Genomic DNA, 22,779 nt, shown 5'->3' with positions numbered 1-22,779 from the left:
TATATATATATATATATGCATGTGTGTATAAAGTATTTGTATTTAAGGACATGTTATTTGTACTATAGCAAGAATATAATTTTGGACTTTATATATTGTGAAAGTAACAAATAAATCAGTATCGTGGTCATCATTAACTTGAAAGAAACCTTTTAAAAAAAAGTTGATTGATCTTTCATTTACAAAGTTCGCAAAGAGTTAAAGGATTGAAAGGTCAGACGGAACAATCTGAAATTATGTCCGCAAAAACATCAAATACAAGTCTGATGTGAAGAGTAAAAGGTCATTTTACATAAAAAAAAAAAAAAGGTAAAGAAAAATGGATTAGAGTTAATAACCTCAGCGAATGCAGAGAGATTGCAGAACCTATAACATTTTTCCATATTTCAATCTTTTGAACTATGTATGTATATATATATATATATATATATAGATAGCATAGTTGCATATTTCAATCTTTTGAACTCTATATATATATATATATATATATATATATATATATATATATAGCATAGTAATTGTATCGTTACTTATTGCTATATATACATATTTCAATCTTTTGAACTATGTATATATTAGCATAGTTGAAAAAAAAAAAAAATTAATAAACATCTTTGTAAGACTAAATAATCCCTAGAAAGTCTTTAACTAGAGTAATGTTGCTGTAATAGTGTTGCCCTGATCAAGTTGAACTGGCTTCTTCCCTGGCCTGCACCACATGGTGACTCATGCAGTAGAAAGGAGAGCATCCAGAGTTCACTTTTGGCAGCCTCATAACTCTCACATCTCTTTTCATCTTTACTCCTTGCATTCCATGAGCGACATTTCTAATAAAATGGGGAAGAATTGCTGTTTTATTTTTTTTAAACAGAAATCGCTCCAGGCGAAGCATGAAGCCACTTGATGCAGGGTAATTCCATCTCAAATCATCCAGAAAAAAAAACAAAAACATCTTTGACACCCTTATCTCAGATTTTTTTCCAAACTTTCACTGTATTTTGGTATCATAAAAACTAAGGAATCCTGAAAATTTGAGCTTTTAACTCCGGAAATATCGCAATTTTGGTATTTTACGTATATTGCGTCAAGGCGCAAATTTGCGAAAATAAAATAATGTTTTTGGGCAAAATCAATTTCTAGACTAGATAGAACCTTGAAAATTTGCATGGACAAGGTTTTTGACATGGGGAATCCAAAAATCATGTTCAAAACCTCTGAAAATGAACTGTTTCTGAGTTATTGAACTTCTAAGCCGAGATTTGGGTATTGGTTAAAGGCGACCCAAAAAACATGTGGCACTATTGGAAATTGAATTTTTTTTTGTTCCTAGACATTCTTGATAGTCTGAACTTAAATTTAAAAAAAAAAAAAAAAAGTTTGGTTCTTTCCTTGTTAGCTCACAATCGAACCTCAAAGACGGGCAGTTTTACGGGCCTCGCTTCCAGACAGAGTAGAGGAGTCACTTGACTTCACCATAAACAGGAAATCCTGAATTTTATTTTGACTTCCTGTTCATTTAAGAAATGGTATTGCTGTTTTCTGGTGTTTCTTTAAGTTAGCTGAAACTATTTTGTTTGTTTTGTTTAATGTAAGGATGCAAGTAGCAGGTAAAGCCAAGTAACCGGATAGCTCACAATCGAACCTTTAAAATTGGCGAATCACAGTGGACAATCCCAAATAATAAACTGCATGTGGTGAGGATACAATGTGTTTGTAGCATTTATGAACCCCTAAAAATTCTCACAGCCACCCTGTGATTAACCCATTTTTTAGGTTTAATTGGGAACTAGTGAAGAAAGAACAAAAGCCCATTTTTCTGGTAATCAATGTGGTGGTTACGGATACTAAGAAACGGTACCTATGCTGGCTGGGTACTTTGGTTGGATGCTGAAGAAGCTTCACATACCTTCCTGCAGCCGAAATTGCACCCCAAAAAAATTATGGTGACTGTCTCATTCATCACAACTTCTTGCATTCAGGTGAATGAATTACGGCGGAGAAGTACTCTCGACAAATCGACGAAATGCACCAGAAGCTCCAGCGTATGTGCCCAAGATTGATCAATATGAAGGGACCAATTCTCTTCCATGACAACACTCGTCCACAAGTTGCTCAACTGACCCTGCAGAAGCTGAACTAATTGAGCTACGAGACTGCCTCACCTGCCATATTCACCGGACCTCTCATCCATCGATTATCACTTTTTCAAACATCTCGACAACTTCCTGCACGAAAAATATTTCAAAAGCCGAGATGATGCCAAATCAGCATTCAATGACTTCATCTCTTCCAGAACTCCGGATTTCTATGCTAATGGGATAAATTTGTTTCTCCTTGGCAAAAATGCGTCGATTCTAACGGTTCTTATTTCGATTATAAAAGGAGTCATGATCTTTTGAAGTTGAATGTCAAAAACAGACATTTTTTTCACCAACTTAAGACAGATATTGAGGTGTTAGTGGGTAACACAACAGTTGGGATACAGCCAGCCTATCGACAATGCAAAATGTGGTAGAAGTGAGAACATGTGTTGCCCAGTAGGTTTTGATGCTGCATACCAATGGTAGACGTTGCAGAGGATAGATGCTTGGGGGCGATAGAGAGAATTTTAAATGTCTTTGACTGGAGTTTGCCCACCCAAGAGATTTTTTGTTTAAAATTTTATAAACACTTCATTGAATTGGCAATCATGCTGGTAAATGTGATGTGCAATATTATCTGCAGATAAGCCCTATGAATAGAGACTGTCTGAATGTTATCTCCAGTGGATATCTCGAATAGTCAACTTCTGGGTGGTTGAATGATGACCACTAACAAAGGTCAGAATCAACTGAGTGAAAAAAAAACTTCAGGAGATGGGAAGGGGAGGTAGTGAGAGCTTACCTTTCGGAGGAGTTAGATATTTTCAGATGTGAGAATCTGTCGTGTCAGGTTGAACTGGTGTTTTTTCAGTTGGGCGGAAAAATATATATATTATAGTCATGGAAGAGGACCGACCAACTAGATAAATTGGTAGACGCACCTTTTGATTGATACTAAAATCTACAGACACCCATACAAGGACTGTCGGAAGTGCACAAAGGTGGATCTAGCAGTTTCAACCTCTGCCACTCCCAGCCTGGACTAAAAAGCAGTGAGCCCCAGAGATACATATGACTCCACGTCTTCCAAAATAATGTTGTTCAGAAACGGTGGTATCCAAAAAAGAAACTGTCTTCAAAGCGTTCATGTACATATCTATGTGAAGCGTATCATTTTCTCAAGTGCAACCTGCACCTCATCTCCAGTTAATCATACGAGTATGATGTCAGAATAAGCAACAGCGTCTAATATGAACAAGAACCATCTGATCCTCGCATATAAACAATTTATAAATCACATAAAAGCCGTTATCGAAGTTGAAAGAAATTTTGATGAATAAAATTAAAGAATGATATATCCTTACTGTAAACAACTGTTTTTTTTTTTTTTTTTTGGGTAAAAATACATAATCTCTACCCAAGAGGCTATTAGCTTCCCCATGAAGGCAGAATTAAAGACAAGGTTCATTTTTAACATGGGGAAATGCAGCCCAAATAAAAAGCATACTGAATTGGATTGGTTGGTTGTTTTATGGCATATCAACCTTTTTCAGGTTATTTAATGCCGAATCTAGTTATTTTGAGGAACGATTTTTAATGGAGTATATTTTTTTTTTATGGCAGATTCTATTTAACCCATAGTTGGGACCCTAACAGGTACTACCACTCCGGGTCAGAGTGGACCTGGGAGCAATGGCAATTAAAGGGTGGCTCCACACTCCCCAAAGCCCGCAAGGTGGGGCCTCACCATCGGATATAGTTTTAGGTCATATCCAGGACCTACTGAATTGGAAGAAAAATAAAAACTTGTCTTAGTTGAAAAGAATCTCAACTGCAGTGACTGAGGACAGAAAAGATTAATATCAGAACAGATACTACACTGCTTCTAAGTCATTTTTGTTTTCTCTTTAAATAGATCTGCCCTTAAATGTTATGTACCTAATATGTTTTTGTTAAAAATGAATTTCTTTACATTTGGCAAATAAAAAGATATCCTTATGAAAAACAAAAGAACGTAAAATTATACATGTTATAACTTACATTTCGAATGGTACATAGTCCTTTATAAAAAAAATTTATATATTTGATAGAAATTGAATGTGAAACTTATGAAAAATTGGACATTTAATTTTGTAAAACTTATTTTTTTTATCTTAACGTAAAAGTTGCTCAACATAAAATCATTCTCCTAAATGGAAACTTTTTTTTTTTTTTTTTTTTGGTAATATCAATATATTTTTTCAATTATTTTTTTGTCAAATGAAGAAATTTATTTTTTTTGAGAAATTCACTTTAAAATTACAATTGACTTTGTAAATGTAGTGTGTGTGTGTGTGTGTGTGAGAGGGTATCTCTTCACTACAACTCCTTTCTTACAGGATAGACATTGTTAGTCTCTACTTCATCTTTATTTCCATATAAGGTGCTCAATCAAGCTCCAATCTTTGATTCCTCCTTGTAAGACATTCGCTGCAAAAACTGGTCTTATTACCACAACAAAAAAAATGTTTTTCCTTTTTTCCTTTATGTAGCTAGCATCAAGCAAAATTTCCATGGATTAAGCTTGTTCACAAGGACTGGAACACATTACCATGGGAGTGCTTCTCTATTGATTACAACTTAGTTTTCAAATTCCATAGCAACAAATTCTTGTCACGTTCTGATACATAATCCAATGCAATTTCTACCACTGATCACTGTTGGTACTATCATAGTGTTCCTCATTTTTTGGTTGGCAATCATTTGTCTCATTAACCCTTATCCTTAAATGGCTCTTGGCTTGACTTAACTTGGTGACATTCATCTAAGATGGGTTGAGCTGGCTCCTCCCATAGAATACAGTGTCCTGGACAAACGCAGATCATGCACAACCATCTGCAATGGCCCAAATAGTGATGAGCAGTTAATCCCGGCACCAGCGCCAAACACTGTAGACCTGTAAACCAGAGTTAGATTAGACGTTAGCTTTGTGTAATCACATCTTTGGTTGGCCTTCTGAGTGCCTGTGACAACCTTGGAGTTGTTTTGGAGCTATTGTTTTGTGGATAAACTCTCCTAGGTTGTATGGCAAACCAACAAAGTCTCCTCTTTAAAAAGAAATTGGTTGAGGGAGATGATCTTGCATCACGTCCTGATTTGGAACACAACAAAACTCCCCTAGCCTGGATGAGTGACGACTCCAACAGTGTAAAAAAAAAAAGAAAAAAAAAAAGCTGTGTATGCGTGATCCTCCTCTGGTGCTGCATGCGAGATGACGCCACAAAAATGATGAAAAAATGATGAATGTGAGAAGTGTGAAGGGTCAACATTGCCTTCACATTTTTACCAAGTTTCAGAAAAATCTAATGGACGGAGCAAAAGTTATGAGGTAAAAGTGTCATTTTTTTGCAAATTTGGGGCATTTGTGACCCCTTTTGAACTCCTGGGAATACCGAATCCTAGTGAAAATGGACAAACAGTGCAGTTTCACGCCTTAAGACATGTATATTTGAATTCAGCACCATGGAAAACTAGTATATAGACAATACATATCAAGTTTTTGAGTAATATGAAAAAAAGCTCCAAAAGGGCATTTTTTTTTTAAAGCCCTAGAAGTCCCAGAGGGATGCAAACCAGAATTTTGCCAGGGTCACCCATACTGAATTTATATTAAGAACAATGGCCTCTACATTTTGGCCAAGTTTCAGGAAAATCTTATGGATGGATCAAATGCTATGGGATAAAAAGTATCATTTTTGGCCGTTTTGGGGCATTTGTGACCTCTTTTGAGCCCCTGGGGATGCTGAATCCCAGTGTAAATGGATAACGGTGCAGTTTCAGGCCTTAACACATGTATATTTGAGTTGACCACTGTGAAAAATCACTATATAGTCAGACAAAGTTTTTGCTGAGAAATATGAAAAAAGAACCACAGAAAGGGGTGTTTTTAGCACTGAAAGTCCCCGGGAATGCGAACCAGAATTTTGCCAGATTACCCATACTGGATTTATATTAAGAACAATGAGCTCCACATTTTGGTCAAGTTTCAGAAAAATCTAATGAATGGATCAAAAGTTATGGGGCAAAACACGTCATTTTTTACGTCTTTTTAGCCCCTCTGGGCGCAACAGGAATTTTCACACAAAAATTTTTTTTTTTTTTTTTACTGTGCACATCTATTTAATCAAATACAATTTGTGGCAAAATTTCAGGAAAAACTAATGGACGGTTATCTGGCAATCATCCGGAATAACGGACGCCACTGAAAACATATGTCCCTTTCCGATAAATTGGAGGACCAACAAACATACGAGTAGAAAGACGTGACGTTGCTCAGGATTGAATGTGGAGCACTACTTCATACTTCAATGCTATGCTTATAAGACCATTTAATATTGTTTGACGGACCTGAATGAGACCCCCTCCCCCTAATTTTAACCGGTATTCTGCAATCAGTATTTTTTTTAATGACCTAACCCAGCGTAATATAAACACCCCCAACCTCCCCATGTTAAGAACAGCTTTCAGAAAAAAAAAACACCAACCGTGAAAACTATACTACATACTAAGACATACTATAAAATTTGTATAGGGAGGGGATTCTCGTTCAGATCTGACCATTGTTTTTATTGCCCTCATCTCTCGGGTTTTTAAATATTTTTCTCCCTTGATGAGGAAACATGTCTACCTGGATATCTCCAAATAAAGCAAGTAGTTTATATAGTTTTGAAACATTTATTTTACGTTTTACAATTTAAAAAAAAATTTTCATTTTCAATTTCTGAAATTGCATGAAACGTTACAAAATCATATTTGTCCATTTTATGACATATGCTGGATGGGTTTAATTAATTTTGAAACTAACCTATCTCTGGCGAGGTTTTTAATTATCCCTCTTTCTTTCAGGTTCATTTTTATCACTTTCTCCCATGTTTTCTTTGACCTTCCTCTATTTGTACTGGACCTGCTACCTCAACTGTTCTACATCTACTGACCCAAGAACTCTCATACATTCTTTCAATATAAACATACCATTGATATATCCTCCTTTGCACACATCTTACTGTCCAAATTTAATATTCCTATTAATATTTATGACCGCCCCCCCCCATCTGTAAAACATTAACATGCGACTGCTTCCCTGTTAACAGTAACATGGTTATGTTCAAATCTAATGTAAACAAATACTTGGCAAGCTCTCGTCCTAAATATTCGAATTTTCCATTTATAATTTTCAGATATAGCATACATAGTCCCTGCCATGACCCTGTTCTCTCTGGAGTATATGATCTACTTGGATCAGATCTGTTGTCTACTTGCCAGAATGTAACAACTGCTTCTGTGGGGCAAGAACCATGAAACAATCTGTAGATTATTTCATGGTTCTTGCCCCAATGCAATGCTTAAATACCGGCCTGTGCTGCGACTGAACAGACCAAACCTGTGACGATACACATTCACATTAAACCCTCTGCATAATCACACTGGTGTTTGTTCAGAGATGTATTGGTGGCTTTGCTCGGTCTTAAAATATGCTTAAATACATTTTAACCGGTCAAGATTTTGTATGTATTATTATGGAGTCGTGATTAAAAAAAAAAAAAAAAAAAAAAAAAAAATGTATTTGGGTGCCATCAGCTAGAATCGAAACCAAAAGCAAAACTAGCATTCAAAGCTGGTGATGTTACCACTATATTAATGTGACACGCATTTGAACCGATTAAAAATGAAAAATAAACTAAGATGAATGTACAAAATGTACAATGATTTTTAAATTTTGACCTACTTTTGACCCATTAAAAACTATTTTAACAGGCCAGCGATCCACAAAAGAACGGTTTGTAAAAAATCATTTGCGGCCCCTAGCGCCTGTTTGAGACTTAGTTTTAGAAGAGAAAGTTTGAAAATATAGAGACAAACAGACAGACATAGCGCCTTTTATATACTAGATTTGCATCAAATTATCTTTAAAAAATTCAACTTACAATAAGTTTATTCTCGAGGATATAATGAAAAAATAAAAAAGTCCAATGTTTAAAGACAATTTTTAAAAATAAGTGAAATGTTAAATTGCAGAAAAAAAATTATAACATTTCACACGCATACACTTATCTGTGAAACATTACCACTTGACTGTTTCTCTCTAGACTACAACATGGTTCAATGTGAACTACTTGCCATGAAACGATCTCATAACAATTCAAATTTGGTTAATTCCATTCATCATTTTCATCCGTATCATGCCATTCATTATCGACTTAACGCTTATACTACTTTTGACCAGGAAGAGTGAAAAAACATTCACATTCAAATTTGGGAAAAATCCCGAAAAATTGTAAGAGTGACTGACGTATCGAACTGAACGTGCTGCCTCAGAATCGTGTGAATGAACATGCATCACAGAGGTTCTGTATTGGATAACTATCGTGATGTTCCCAAGTTTTATGCATTCCATAATTAGCTTAGCTCCTGTCTATTGCTAACGGTTTTATGACCATAGTTTAACAAAAAAAAAAAAAAAAAAAAAAAAATTCAACTTACAAAGGCAGGGCTCTACATAGCAAGGGAAACGGTCGCAATTGCGAGTGATTTTTCAGAGTGGCGACTAGAAATAACGAAACGCTTATCTTTTGGCAATTGCATTTCTTTCATTGACAATCTTCCAAAACTCACTACTGAGTGAAAAATATCTTTTCATTTTTTTTTTTATAAAAACGAACACAGTTAAATTATTTAAACAAAAGTTTAATAGAACAATATATATATATATATATATATATATTTTTTTTTTAACGAAGGCTGTTTAAAAACAACATCTGAAGAAATTAAAATGTTTATACCTTCAAGCATCAACATACAATTTGTTGTATACTTAGAATTACACTTATTAAAAAAAATAAAAAAATACAGAAAAATATTTATGATGTACATACTCGTCACAGAACAAAGATGTCATATTCTAAAAATCATGTGGGTTTGGCTAGTAACTTTTCTATTTGGCTAATAAACGAAAACAGTGGTTAAAGGTCAACTCAAGATAAGTTTGTCCATAGAGTCCTGAAAGGAAATAAAATATTACTAAAAAGACAAACAAAATTTGTGAGAATCTTGAGGCAAAAAATCCTGCAAAATTATGCAATGGTGACGTATCGTCTATTAGATCAGGAAATGTTCAGCAGTGAAAAAAAAAAAACAATGAAATACGCACACCGTCAGCAGAGAACTATTCGGAGGGTTGTCCTCTTGCACGGAGATGATTAGAGCTTGTAGTTTGAGATAAATTTAGACGTTTGATGGTCATGGGGCGGTACACACATAGCTGACATGCAGAAAAAAAAAACAAAAAAACAAAACAAAGTTGGAGGACCTGGAGGGAGGGGAAGTGAAATAAAAAATAAGCATTAAATACTTACGCACTAGTGATTGCTCGGTATCGTTCCTGACCGGCAGTATCCCATATTTGAGCTTTTATAGTTTTGCCATCAACTTGGATACTCCTACAATAAAAAGAGGAATCAAGAAATGAAACAAAAACACTTTGAAAGTACAAACCACTGTCAATAAAACATTCCATGAAAAAAAAATAAAATAAAAATAAATGTAAAGTGATCAACCAAAGTCAAAGGCTCTCTTTTCATTAGCTACTATATAGAGATGTAAGGGAGGGTGCCACTTTTCCCAGGATTACCCCACTTACCCTTCATCCTCACCTTGTGAGTGTTTAGCAAGAAGGTTAAAAATATTATTTTTGAGTGCTTGGTATGACTCGATTGAGGATTGAACCCATTAGCAAACACTAACCATTATGTCAAATAGAGTTGTGTTAACTATTCCATATGTTGAACAGTAAAAAAAAAAAAAAAAAAAAAACGTCAGTTTTTGGTCTATAGACATGAAACTTAATATATAGGGTATTCAAACCGATGCAAAACTTTATATTTGAGTTTTAGCCAATGAAAATCGGTGCAAAGTGTGAAAATTAAAAAAAAAAAACCCCTGAAATTTCATATGTGAAGGTCGAATGACAGCATTACGAATTTGCATGCGTAACATAACTATTGGTTCAGGTTTTAATTTTTAGCCTTGCAGCAAATATGTCTTCATAGCTCAGGCATTAATGTCAAAGGAAAAAGTAAATCGTAAGCTAAACATGGTTTCGATTCTCAGTGGTGGCACACAATTTTTTTTTTTTTTAATAGTTTTTTTTAACTTTAAATCATTACTATATATTGGGTCCAATATAATATAATATGAAATCTGCATTAATAAAAATATCATTTAAGCATATTTTACAATTAGGCAATGCCAAGTGGGCTGCTAGTATATATACATATACACATGCATGCACACGAACCCCGACAGGTCAAACCATCCCCACCAGAACAGGTTTGCACCACCTTTTTATGTCTCTTTAGGAAGATTAAAACCAAAATATGATATTAAACCTAATGTCTCGAATCCTTATTCTAATACTGATCAAAATCCATTACATGATTTAATTCTAGACGATGTCTAAACACTTTCAGGCTTAAAGAGTCTTAAGAAATTTGAATTCAGAAAATCTTGCTTATTTAGTGAGATTAGGATTTAATATTCAAAGTCAATAGAATATTAATTTAAAAAAAACAAAACAAAAAAAAACCCCTACTATTCGCTTTGTCAATGAAATAGAGAAAAACTAAGCTGTAAAAGACAGGTATACAAAATGCCAAACGTGAATCAAAACATTTGTTATAGTATAAGACTTAAACAATGTTTGATTTGAATGTTTATTAACTTTAACAAAAGTTATGGTGGCATTCAAATTAAATCGATAAAACCGAACTTATTTTTAAACTTTCAACAATGAACACATTTTTAGCTTTCTTTAGAAATGTTGGTGGATTTGTAGGTACCCCCCACCCCGACTGTCAAAATTTTGTGTGTGTGTGTGTGTGTGTGTGTGTGTGTGTGTGTGTATATATATATATATATATATATATATATATATATATATATATACACACACACACTTCTATAAATCTTTTTTTGTTCTTTGTGTATTAATATTCATATTAAAAACTTTTTTTTCTATTTATTTAAAACTAGCCCGGGTGCCCGGCGTTGCTTGGGTGTTTGAAAGTGCGTGTTGAAAAAAAAAAAAAAAAAAAGTGGTAGTAGGCAGGCAGGCAGGCAGGTTCGGACCCGTACCACAAAGGAGGAAAAGTGAAAAAAAAAAAAAAAAAAAAAAAAAAAAAACTGATGTCTTTGCCAAACCGGCATAGGTTTAAATTAAGGCTAGACAATCAAAAAGAGGGGATGACTTTCGAAAATATCGGTGAAAAAAAAAGCAGCCTCTCCCTATAGAAAAGTGCCCAGTTGAGGGTGAAGGAATTTATGTTTTGGGCCAATCTTTCCATATTTGTCATCCGAAGGGTCGTGCTTCAAAGTGATACCAATATTGTGAAAATCGGTCGCCTCTGTTGAAAGTTATATTATAGAAGCAATTGCAACTTTGTTATATATGGGTCGTTGAATTGCATTTATCTGCAAAAGATCTTGCATATTCTTTTAAACATTAATTTTAATTCCTTATTAGTTTTTTCGGTTTTCTTATGGGATGACCATCTTCAATTTTTACGTGTAATTATATTCATGCAGATATTCTACTTGCGTAATATTTGCGTAAAAAGCTTATAGTAAGCACAAACTTATGTATATATTCATGTATGCATATATAAATTTGTTTAAAAAATTTACTACCAAATTCTTCTGTCAGTTTTTGGTTTACAGACATGAAACTTCATATATAGGGTATTCAAACCCATGCAGAACTTTATATTTGGGTTTTAGCTGGAGAAGTGTCTGGAAGTGAGGCCATAAAACTACCCATCTTTGAGGTTCGATTGTGAGCTAACGAGGAAAGAATCAAACACCTTTTTTGGAGGAATTTAAGTTCAGACTATCAAGAATGTCTCTAGGTACAAAAAAATTAATTTTCAATAGTGCCACATGTTTTTTTTGGGTCGCCTTAGACCAATACCGAAATCTCTGCTTAAAAGTTCAATAACTCAGTTCATTTTCAGAGGTTTTAAACATGATTTTTGGATTCCTCATGTGGAAAACCTTGTCCACGCAAATTTTCAAGGTTCTACCTAGTCTAGAAATTGATTTATACCCAAAAATGTAATTTCATAATTTTGCAAATTTGCGCCTCGACGTGATATACGTAAAATACCAAAATTAGTATATTTCCGGAACCGCTTAGAGTTAAAAGCTCAAATTTTCAGGATTCCCTAGTTTTTATGATACCAACGTATGGTGAAAGTTTGAAAAAAATCTGAGAGGTAAGGGTGTCAAAGATATTTTTTCTGGAGGATTTCAGATAGAATTACCCATATATACTAACGGGGGTGCCCAATGTTGCCTCTGTATTTGTCGGTATAAAAGAAAGTTTTCGTAGGTAGGTAGGCTCGAACCCAAAGTCTTGATGCGATGGTGGAAATAAAAGGGGGGGGGGAAAAACTGGTATCTTACCACTCGACCACGATGGAAGAGGAATGAAAAGCGTTTTAATTTAACGATTAAAAAGTTAAGTGACAGGGGTGTGAATTTAAGGAGGTCAAACATCATGCGATGAGATGTTGAGGGAAAACCAGCTCCCTATAAATAGGGGAGTGTCCAAATGAATAGAAATTGTCTGATATAAGGGGTTTCCCTCATAGCTTTTCTGGACGTCCCTGGCTGAGTGCTAGGAGGCTTGTTCTGCTACGGGTTCAGTTTCGCTTTTATACTGAAAAGCCAAAGAAACACACGGAGTAAAAAATATCGCAAAAATAGAGTGTAAAGTCGCCCAAATTAAAGATACATGCGACCTCGTTTCGTAAATCATAGATATTATGATCTAGGTAGCATATAAAAGGTTCTAAAAAACAGTAACCGTCTCAAGCTCAATTTTGGGATGGGGGGGGGGCATCCAAAAAAAGTCTTTGCCGAACATACTCAAAAAATAAACACACATTATATATATATATATATATATATATATAGATTACTTTAAATGTTAAATATTAAATGCTACAGCCAAAATACAGACATATTGAAGCAGATAACATTTTATTAGAAATATATAATTTGCATTAAGTATGTGAATTGCAGAAAAAATAAAATTAAAAAAACAAAACAAAAAAAAACAAAAAAAAAAAAAACAAAAAAAAAACGATTTACATAATATTTGAAATTAGAGTAAAAATAATTATGTCTGGGTTAGGTTCGAACTCATAACCCCCTACCTTAAGCACAAAATTGTAACTGATTAATCCTTCAAAATAATTCTTTCATAGTTAATTAAATCCAAAACCGACCACATCTTTGTTTTCTATTTTCTTTTTTTCGTTACACAAAGGCAACAAAAAGGTAAATGAACAAATGAAGACTTCCTTTACATTTATTTCACTGGTAAAGAATAAAAATATTTTTTTAATTTGCCCAAAATAATTTGGATAGCGGTATTAGAACTTCAACTTTCCTTTATGAAAAAAAAAAAAAAAGAAAAAAGTATTTGGCAATACAGACTAATTTTTGCCAATGTATGTTTTCATGGGAATCGCTCCAAAAACGCATGAAGCTACTTGGTGTAAGGAGCGTAAAAAAAAAAAAATAAAATAAAATAAAATAAAAAATTAAATAAAATAATACCGGAAGTGTTGCAAAAATTCCAACTCAGAAAACAAATTCTTTCCCTTTGTCAGAAACATAACTCGTGGAATGTGAGGCCTAAAGGACAAAATAAGGGAGGTAAAAGTTACAAGGCTGCTGAAAGTAAATCCAAGGTCCACTTTTTACTCTCCCTAAATACGACTGAAATTTTTCTAGTACAAAAAAAAAAAAAAAAAAAAAAAAAAAAAAAACTAGATCAAAACTTGAGTGACCCCCCCCCCAACTAACTCTACTTTATATCTAAGGTATATAATTGTAAGTTTCCACACTTTGAAACACTTGATATATCCTTTGCTTATCACCAAATAACCAAACCAAAAGTGTAGAAACCTTTGCCCACTTGATAGCAGCAATTCCTGCTGATCTAGTTATTTCCTTACTGCACCTTGCTTCAATGAAATTGAAGTGAGAAATGTCACCTTCACGAAAGCAACAAAGCTTGATTGAACAGTGTCAAATTAATATTGTAGTTCAAAGTTCAAAGACCAAGAATATCACGCTGATAAGATGGTGAACAATTAAACAGTTTAATGAAATGATTTCATCATATATATATATATATATATATATATATATATATATATATATTTTTGTTTTTAACTGCTTTTTTGGTTGGTCAATCCTGTCAGTTTCAATAAGGATTTTTATCATTAACAAGCAGATTAAGTGGACAGAAACTCTTGTGAAAATTACTGGATGCATCTATATCGTATACATACACATGTATCTCTCCCATCCTTCAAGAAGAGGAAAAAAAAAAAAAAAAAAAGGCTTTACCAGCGTTCACACTACAATTCATATTCATAAAATAATGTAAATCGATGAAAAAAAGATTCCAAACTGAGTAGAAAAAAAAAAAACTCATTATGGAAATAGAGCAAAAGAATGTCTTTCCAAATTCATTCGAGTCGGGTGTCTTACTATTTACTGTGCTCTAAAAAGTTGAAACGATTTTGTCTGGCAGTTTTTTTGTTTTTTTTTTACTTTTAGGTTAAAAAAATACAAAAACACAAATGAATTTATGCATGGTCCCCCGTGAGTGCTCTTATGGTTGTCGATGGGTTAAAGTAGATTTATTTGTAAGAAAATTGCGTTAAAATAACTTTAACATAATACAAAAATGAACGATGTTAAAAAAAAGAAAAAAAAAAAAAAAAAATGCAGAAAGTATTAATTGTTTATTTGGATAATTAAAATGCGGAGGGGGGGGGGTGAAGAAAAAAAAAAAAACCCAAAACAATTGGGACGCTGAAAACGCACACAGTAAAACAACACGTTGATTATTTGTTTATGTATGCATGTGCAACCGGAAGTTTGTAAACTGGATGTTGGGTTACAACACCCGTTACAAGGTCATTTCAGTTTTATAGCTATATATATTGTATGCCAATTGGGGTTAAACCTGAGGGAGATATTTCCACGAGTATGAAACTAATCGAACATATTTCAGGATATTGCTTTTTTATTTATTTATTTATTTTTACACAATCTAATGGAAACAACCAGCTTAAAAACTTGTTAATCTCTCCTCTTCCATTAAAGAGATTGCTTACATTGAGTTAAATTGTCTGTCTGATTTTGTTGTCAATCTGAACGGTTTCTTTCTTATAACATATTTTAATTTTCCTTATGGTTTAATTGTATTATAAATCACAGTTGAGTATTTCCTCTCACAAATTCAATAATATCGGCTATAGCAGGTTTATATTCTTAAATGTTTATTTTTACTTTACTATTTATTTCATTTAAATAATTCTATTTTTTCTAAATTTCTATCCCCTGTCTACTAAGATTAGTTTAAGCTTGCGGACCTTTACAAATAATATTCGTTTTAAGGTATGTTTTTAAAAAGACTACTTTCCTACCCTGCATTTTTTTTCTTTTGTATCTATGTACTTTGAGCTGCTTAGTCTGGCCTGAGCTGGGAGAGTAAATGTATCTAGCCCTATGCAAACAACTCTGGACCACTTATTGCTTTCTGTTTAAGTTATCATTAGATACTATTATATTCTGGAGTGCAACAATTGCATCTCTTTGGAATTATTAGGTTTATATTTTTCTGCTTTACTTAATATGGATCATTTGAATTTGTATTCTGCATTACTGCTCTGCAATTCCTGTACTAACTTTTCCAGAGCAGTTAAGGACATGCATTGCATGGAGAGGAATTATATGAAAATGATATGCGAGTTTGGACAGTATAAAAAGATGTAGTCAGAAGAGTAGACTTTGATGGTATCACGTTGAAACAATGGACTTTTGGGTCAATAAATGTAAAACAGTTAACAGGGCTCTACATTGTGAGTGAAACAGTTGCATTTGTGAGTGATTTTTCAAAGTGGCAACTAGAAACCATGAAACGTTTATCTTTTGGCGATTGTGTTTCTTTCACTGACAATCTTCCAAAGCTTACTACTGAGGGAAAAAAATATCGTTTCAACTTTTTTTTTTTTTTTGTAATAAAATGAACAAAGTTTATTAAAACAATAAAAGTTTAATAGAACAATGTAATTTTTTTTTTTAAACAAAGTCCGTTAAAAAAAAAAAAAAAATCTGAAGAAATTAGAATGTTTATACCTTCAAGTATCAACATAAAATTTGTCTATTTAGAATTACACTTATTAAAAAAAATACAGAAAAAACTTTAGTATGTACATAATCATCACAGAACGAAGATTTCATATTCCAAAAATCACGGTTTGGCTAGTAACTTTTCTATTTGGCTAGTAAACAAAAATATTTAGTTGTCAAATGGCAACTAAAGAAAAATTTGTCCATAGAGCCCTGGTTAAGGTAGTAGATTCGGTTCATAGAAGACCACGGAAAACAAGAGATAGTGATAATAGAATTAAGAGAAATAAGGATAAACAAAGACCTGACCAGAGATAGATTAGTTTGGAAGTCAGTCTCTTAAAGCCATTCACCAGAGTTGTTAAATCGAATATGATGAGGATGCTGTTCATCTGAAAGCTAAGAAAACAATAGACCTGAGGGATTTATCAAATAGTTGAGAGATTAAAATATTAATCAGGGTACGATCACTACGAAATGCGTATTATATACAAGTAGAGTATATTTCACCACCCAGTGTTGGGTGGATGATATATTGGATAGAGTTCAATACATCAGTTCACGGCAAATCCTCATTAAAACCATCAACATTAAAAAGCATCAACAAATCAATAAGTTGCAAGTAAATAAGGTTCGTTGTCTTTCTCGTTTCTGGGTCAAATATTTAACACTTAAATTCAATTTTATTCAACAACAACCGTCAACACCAATAAAGTTTCAACACGAGTTGGGAGTCAGTTGAGAGAGGGGGAGGGGGCAAACAAATTTGATAATTAGATAGAAAATAATTTGTACAACCCTTAAAGATAGTCAGGTCCATTAGACAAAAAAAAAAAAAAAAAAAAAAAAAAAAAAAAGTATAATTTTTGTTTCGTTTTTAATTTAAAAAGCAAAAATCACACCCCCTTTACTGTAGAGGTTATGATTTTAATAGCTCATTTCCTCAGACCATTTGCTTTTGGAATTCCCTTCTTGGTGCCCAACTATAACACTATGCAGACATTTAAATATGTACAAACATCTTGCACCCCCTTCCCTAAATATGGCTCTTACCACAGTAGCTCCCTTAAACTTCAGTAGAAATATCCTTTGTTTAGAGTGAACAAAATAAAATCTTGTTTTATGATGTATCAACCCTTTTTTTTTTTTTTTTTTGGCGTCTAATCACACACGTAACTTCCACATCATTGAAACAAACTTAAAAATATTTCTCGCATCAATGTAACTTTGATAATCACAAGTTGAAATGTTCATTATAAAATGATTTATAAAACTTGACGTTTTACTTTTGCCGGCATTCACTCAAGATGGATCAAGTCTGCTCCTTCCATAGGACACAGCCTCAAATAAATGCAGACCACACATGGCAGTCCACAGCGGTCAAAATCTGGTCCCAGAACCAGTGGCAAACATCAAAGATCTGTAAACCAGAAGTAGTTTTCGACATCAGCTTTGATGGTGTGTGTAATCACATCTTCAGTTGGCCTCTTTGCCAACATTGAAGTGATTTTGGAGCTATTGCTTTGTGGATGAAGTCTCCTGAGCTGTGGCACACAGTGTGGCAGAACTACTTAGCGCTTTTAAAAATCAAGTAACGGATTAAATCAGATAATTTGTGTGAAATCCAACATCAGCACTTCAAAAACTAACCCTTTTCTTTTGATAAACAGATTCTTTTATTTTGACTTAATTGTTTACTTGAAAATAGTTACAAAACGTAAAACAGAACTTAACCACGAAACTGCATATCTCTATCTGACAAAAAGATGGACCAAATTATTATCTGGATCATGCTTCTTCATATTGTATGAAATATTCCCAAAGTCATGCCATGGAAATGTCGATAACTCAAAAACTAATCAAATTGAAATGTTGCATGGTGATTACTCTTATCAAAGAGTATCAGATCTATACATCAAATTTGGAAAAATTGGAGATTGAAAGTCTATTTAAAATTTGAACAAGGTTAATATAAGATGCAGGGCTTGATTAGCATGGGAAAAGCAGGCAAGTTTCTACAAGGTAGAACAATAAAAGTGTCACCCTAAAGAAAACACTACAGCTTTATTTTAAAAATCAATTCAGGTAACTTATGTAGTAGAGCTGACATCTATTCAATGTAGCCACCTTCAGCCTCAATCACTGCCTTGATATGGGTTGGGAACTGGGAGTATGCTTTTTCCACAACCACCAGCAGGAGTTCTGCGAATACTTGGCAGAGGGTGGCGATCAGGTTGGCTGTGATGTTGTAAGAGGTAATGTTGGTGATGTCCTCGATGTATGACCAAACAAAGTAGTCCAGCAGGTTTAAGTCAGGGGAGGAGGGCAGTGAGAGAAGGGTTCAAAGTTGTAGCACTCTGGAAACCAAGCCTGGTCTCTTTAGATTTGTGGGCCGGCGCGGAGTCATGCTGCCACACCCAGGGTCTGCCAGTGGCCACCCGATTGCACCAGAGGATCACTACACTCTTCAATATATCCAGGTACACTTTGGCTTTAACTTTCGAACCAACTTTGAAGATGTGAGGTGGCATGACGCGGCCCTCACTTGAAAGCACACCAAAGACCATATCTGTGGCCAGAAACTTTGTTTTCATCACCCTGGGCATATCCCTGTGATCCAGATTTGCATTTTGAGGGTGCTGGTAATGGCCCTGTTGTCATAACTTGGATTGGTAGAGAGCATGAGTTGTACAATAGCACATCTCTGATCTTGCTCGTTGAACATTGTGTCACTTTCAGACATAAAAGGCTCCTATCGCTTTGGGAATTTGTACACAACTGACCAACTAGTAGATGGTTTGAAAAAAAAAAAAAAAAAAAAAAAAACCCGATTTTCATCAAATGGAAATGGAATCATGCCCTTTCTAGGCCGTCCCATTAAAATAATCAAATTTATCAAATTTCTACTACTAACGATTGCTAAGAAATTATCCCATTGACTACTGTACACTCAATAACCCTTATCCTCGAGTGGCTTCTGGGCCTTGATAAGTGGTGACCTCTTTGTAAAAAATAAATAAATAAATAAATAAAAATAAACGAATAAAATAATTTTTTCGTTCCATCGTGTACAATGAATAAAACCAAAATAATGTGACTTTCATCTTTTTCATGATCTAGCCCTTTGAACTAGATATTTTTCAAATTAAATAAGTTCCAAGTTAGATCATGACATATTTTGATCAAATCTGGTGACAATTGGTCAAGTGATATGGATGCAAGGCTGTACAGGACAAACTCAACCAAAAACATACCCATTTGGCGAAGGAAATTAATAATATGAGGGTTCAGGATCAGAAACTGCAATTTCTTGAGTTAATCATTTTTTTTAATTTTATTTTATTTGTTTGTTTTTTTTAATTACAACTTTGGGTATTTTACAGGTCCTACTAGTGTGTGTGTGTGTGTGTGTGTGTGTGTGTGTGTGTGTGTGTGTGTGCATATTTTTTTGTTCATTTCACTTTTTCTTGGAAACTACTTGGCTGATATTTGGCATGGACCATTGTTATTGGTATCCATTCGATAGACAATTGGAGATTAGTCACTACAATATATTTACATATTAAATTTTCTCTGGAATTACTGGACTGATCTGGCTGAAATTTTGTATGAACCTTTGTTATAAGGTGCAGAAAACCAAGTATTATGGTATCCATTTGATGCACAGTTAAGGATTTAACCATATTCAACTATTAATTTGCCATAAAGCATTCATTATAATGTGCTATAACTTTTGCCTGTTTTTAAGGAGCTAAAAAGTCTACTATATAATTATTTAATATTATTTATATCCTCAGACATGCATATTTCATCTCCACTAAAACTCAGCAGTGTGGATATATATATATAGTTCAAACACTGATCACCTCTGACTGTTGAAATGTCTTAGCCAACGTGCTCATTGAGACATTTGCTGAAATAAATATTTTTATGATATACTAAGTTTCTAAGAGGATTCAATTTCAACTTTGTGTTGTGTGAGTATGGATGTGCAACATTAGCATTTAAAAAAATAATGTTAAACACCGAAAACTGAAAGCCAGTTTTGTTTATTAGTCGATGTCCAACATCAAGAAGCACATAATAATGTATTGACAATTTACTTGTAAGCGTAAAAAAAGAAAAAAAAAAAAAGGAAGTGAAAGTATTTCTAACAAAGATTTTAAAACTTTAATGAATTCTGATTAAAAAATAAAACAAACTGAATGAAATACATGTCAAAATAATGGATGAAGAAACTTGTGCAAAAAAAAAAAAAAAAAAAAAAAAAAAAAAAAAAAAGTTTTTTTTTTTTTTTCCACATTGACCTCAAATTCTTTAAATTGCAAACCACACCCATTTCTTCCAGTCTCAGAAAGGATGAAGTTTCTTACAAAATGGGATTACGATAGTCGTTAGTTGCAACACAAATTCTTAAACCATGGTTACAAAATTGAATTCTTCAATTAAAAAACAGGGAAGAGAGAAGCCGGTTTTGATTGGGTTGGAGTAATTTTACAAAAAGAATGATTGTTTAATAACCATAACTCCCATCTGAGATTTGGTAAAGAGTATGAAAGCAAGATAGTCTTGGAAACACATGAATAATGATGAGTATAACATTTTTTATTTAGGAAGTCCTTTGATCCACAATCTTTATTTTAAGGAGTTCCTCATAAATTTATATTACAATTCTTGGAACAAAGTTAGAAAAAAAGTTACCATTTTAAGAAAGTAATCTATATATATAAAAGCGAAAATGCATGTGTGTATGTATGTACGCTTTTCCTCGATGTCCACAAAAGGCTTCTTTCAGAGAAGCGCTTGCTCGGTTCACAATTTAAAACTTTTTATATCATCTATAAATTGTAATATCTCAGTTATCCACGGAGCTCGCCTGTCTATTTAATTTTATTGACTTTCAAACGTTAATTATTCCACATTTCCCGCATCGGCACGCGTTACATTCGGTTTTCGGTATAAAAAAAAAGCGAAACTCGACTCTAATCACAGGCCGAAAGCCAGTTGTTTCAAGAGAGCTAAGTAACGTTTGTTCAATGTCGACTTTGCTCTTCCTAATAAACAGGGAGCGGGTTTTTAAAAACAAACAAACCGATTTATTCACCTCATTCAAAACTGTCCCGCACAAAATCGTAACGGCTGAATACCTATCGCCGTCACGTCAATCAAAAACGCGCACCTGTTTTTTTTAACACTTTACTATTTTCCAACTGCGCGTCGTGAAGGCTTCATTTTTTTTTTTTCACGGGCACCTGTTTTTTTTTTCACATACCCTGAAAAACACCCGGGCAACGCCGGGTACCCCTCGCTAGTCTATCTATATATATAAAAGGCAAAATGTGTGTGATCATTTCGTGTATGTCTTCAAAAGGCTTCTTTCGCACGCGCTCCCAGGATCGTTACTATCGCTTAAAACTGTGTATATAGGTCCTATATCATAATATCTAGGAATTAGGAAAGCACGTAGCGTATAGATTTATTTACGTTGATTTTTACAAAATTATTGTTATTTTGGCTTCTCGCGTGTTGATTGGGCTTTTTATTATAAATAAAATGAAACTAAACTCAAACGGACGTGTTCGCGGCAATGCGCCGGGAACAGACGCTTACGCTGCGTGACTTCTATTTGACCTTCTTAATTAGGTCAAATGGAAGCAGCAAAGTTAACTTTTATTACGCACGCCTGTTTTTATAGTTATAGGTAGATAAATAAATTCAAACACGTCTACGCTGTATGTCGTGGTGGCCCAATGGTAACATCGCACGTTTTTTTTTTCACACATTAATTTCCAACTCAAGGGTACGGGTTCGATTCTCATACTCATCTACCAAAACATTTTTTTATTTATATTTTATTTTATTACTATTTAACCCCCCCCCCCCCCCGTTTTGATTTACCTCAAGACACCCGGGCATCGCCGGGTACCCCCCCCCTAGTATATATATAAAAGCGAAAATGTGTGTATATATGTTCGCTTTTGTGTATGTCCAAGAAAGGCTTTTTTCCCGAGAAGCGGTCGGTCGACTCACAACTTCTTAAAACTTTATATCACATATAAATCATAATATCTACGAGTTAACGGAGGTCGCCATGTCTATTTAATTTGCTCGACTTCGAAAAGATAAATATTCAACATTTTTCGCTTGCCGGATGTGGATTAGGCTTTTTCGTATAATAAAAGCGACACTAATTCTGGCTGTATTTTTCCGGTCGCGATTGCCGGAAATGTCCAAAAGCAACCAGCTTTGATCAATGTGGAAATATTTTCCTTATATCAGACAATTGCTATTCAATTTTGACAATCCCCTTTTTATGGGGAGCTGCCCCCCCCCCCCCAACATCTTGGGAAAATAATAAAAAAGCGTTCCTGCAGTAAATAAAATACTGTCCCGCAGTCAAAGTTGACCTCATTAAGTCATTAAAACGTGCACCTGCCAATTCTAAGTAATT

General features: G+C 34.0%; 1 protein-coding gene across 2 annotated transcripts in view; it reads right to left on the bottom strand.

Moving 5' to 3' along the window:
• LOC145267064 (ras-related protein Rab-11B-like) overlaps nt 1–22,779 on the bottom strand; it is a 118,560-nt gene that overhangs the window by 20,090 nt on the left and 75,691 nt on the right. Inside the window, exons 1-2 of one of the 2 annotated variants that reach the window (XM_080123019.1) lie at nt 13,737–13,883; nt 9,473–9,556 (exon numbers count right to left, since the gene is read on the bottom strand). In XM_080123019.1, the coding sequence (XP_079979145.1) occupies nt 9,473–9,556; nt 13,737–13,795 (143 nt within the window). In that variant the 5' untranslated portion in view covers nt 13,796–13,883. Of the gene's footprint in view, nt 1–9,472; nt 9,557–13,736; nt 13,884–22,779 lie in introns of those variants that run through there. The other variant, XM_080123018.1, reaches the window with a different exon arrangement.

Source organism: Euprymna scolopes, chromosome 42 (genome assembly GCF_053919585.1).
Source record: "Euprymna scolopes isolate OS-2025 chromosome 42, ASM5391958v1, whole genome shotgun sequence".
Classification (NCBI taxonomy): domain Eukaryota; kingdom Metazoa; phylum Mollusca; class Cephalopoda; order Sepiida; family Sepiolidae; genus Euprymna; species Euprymna scolopes.
This window is presented reverse-complemented; position numbering and strand designations above follow the sequence as displayed.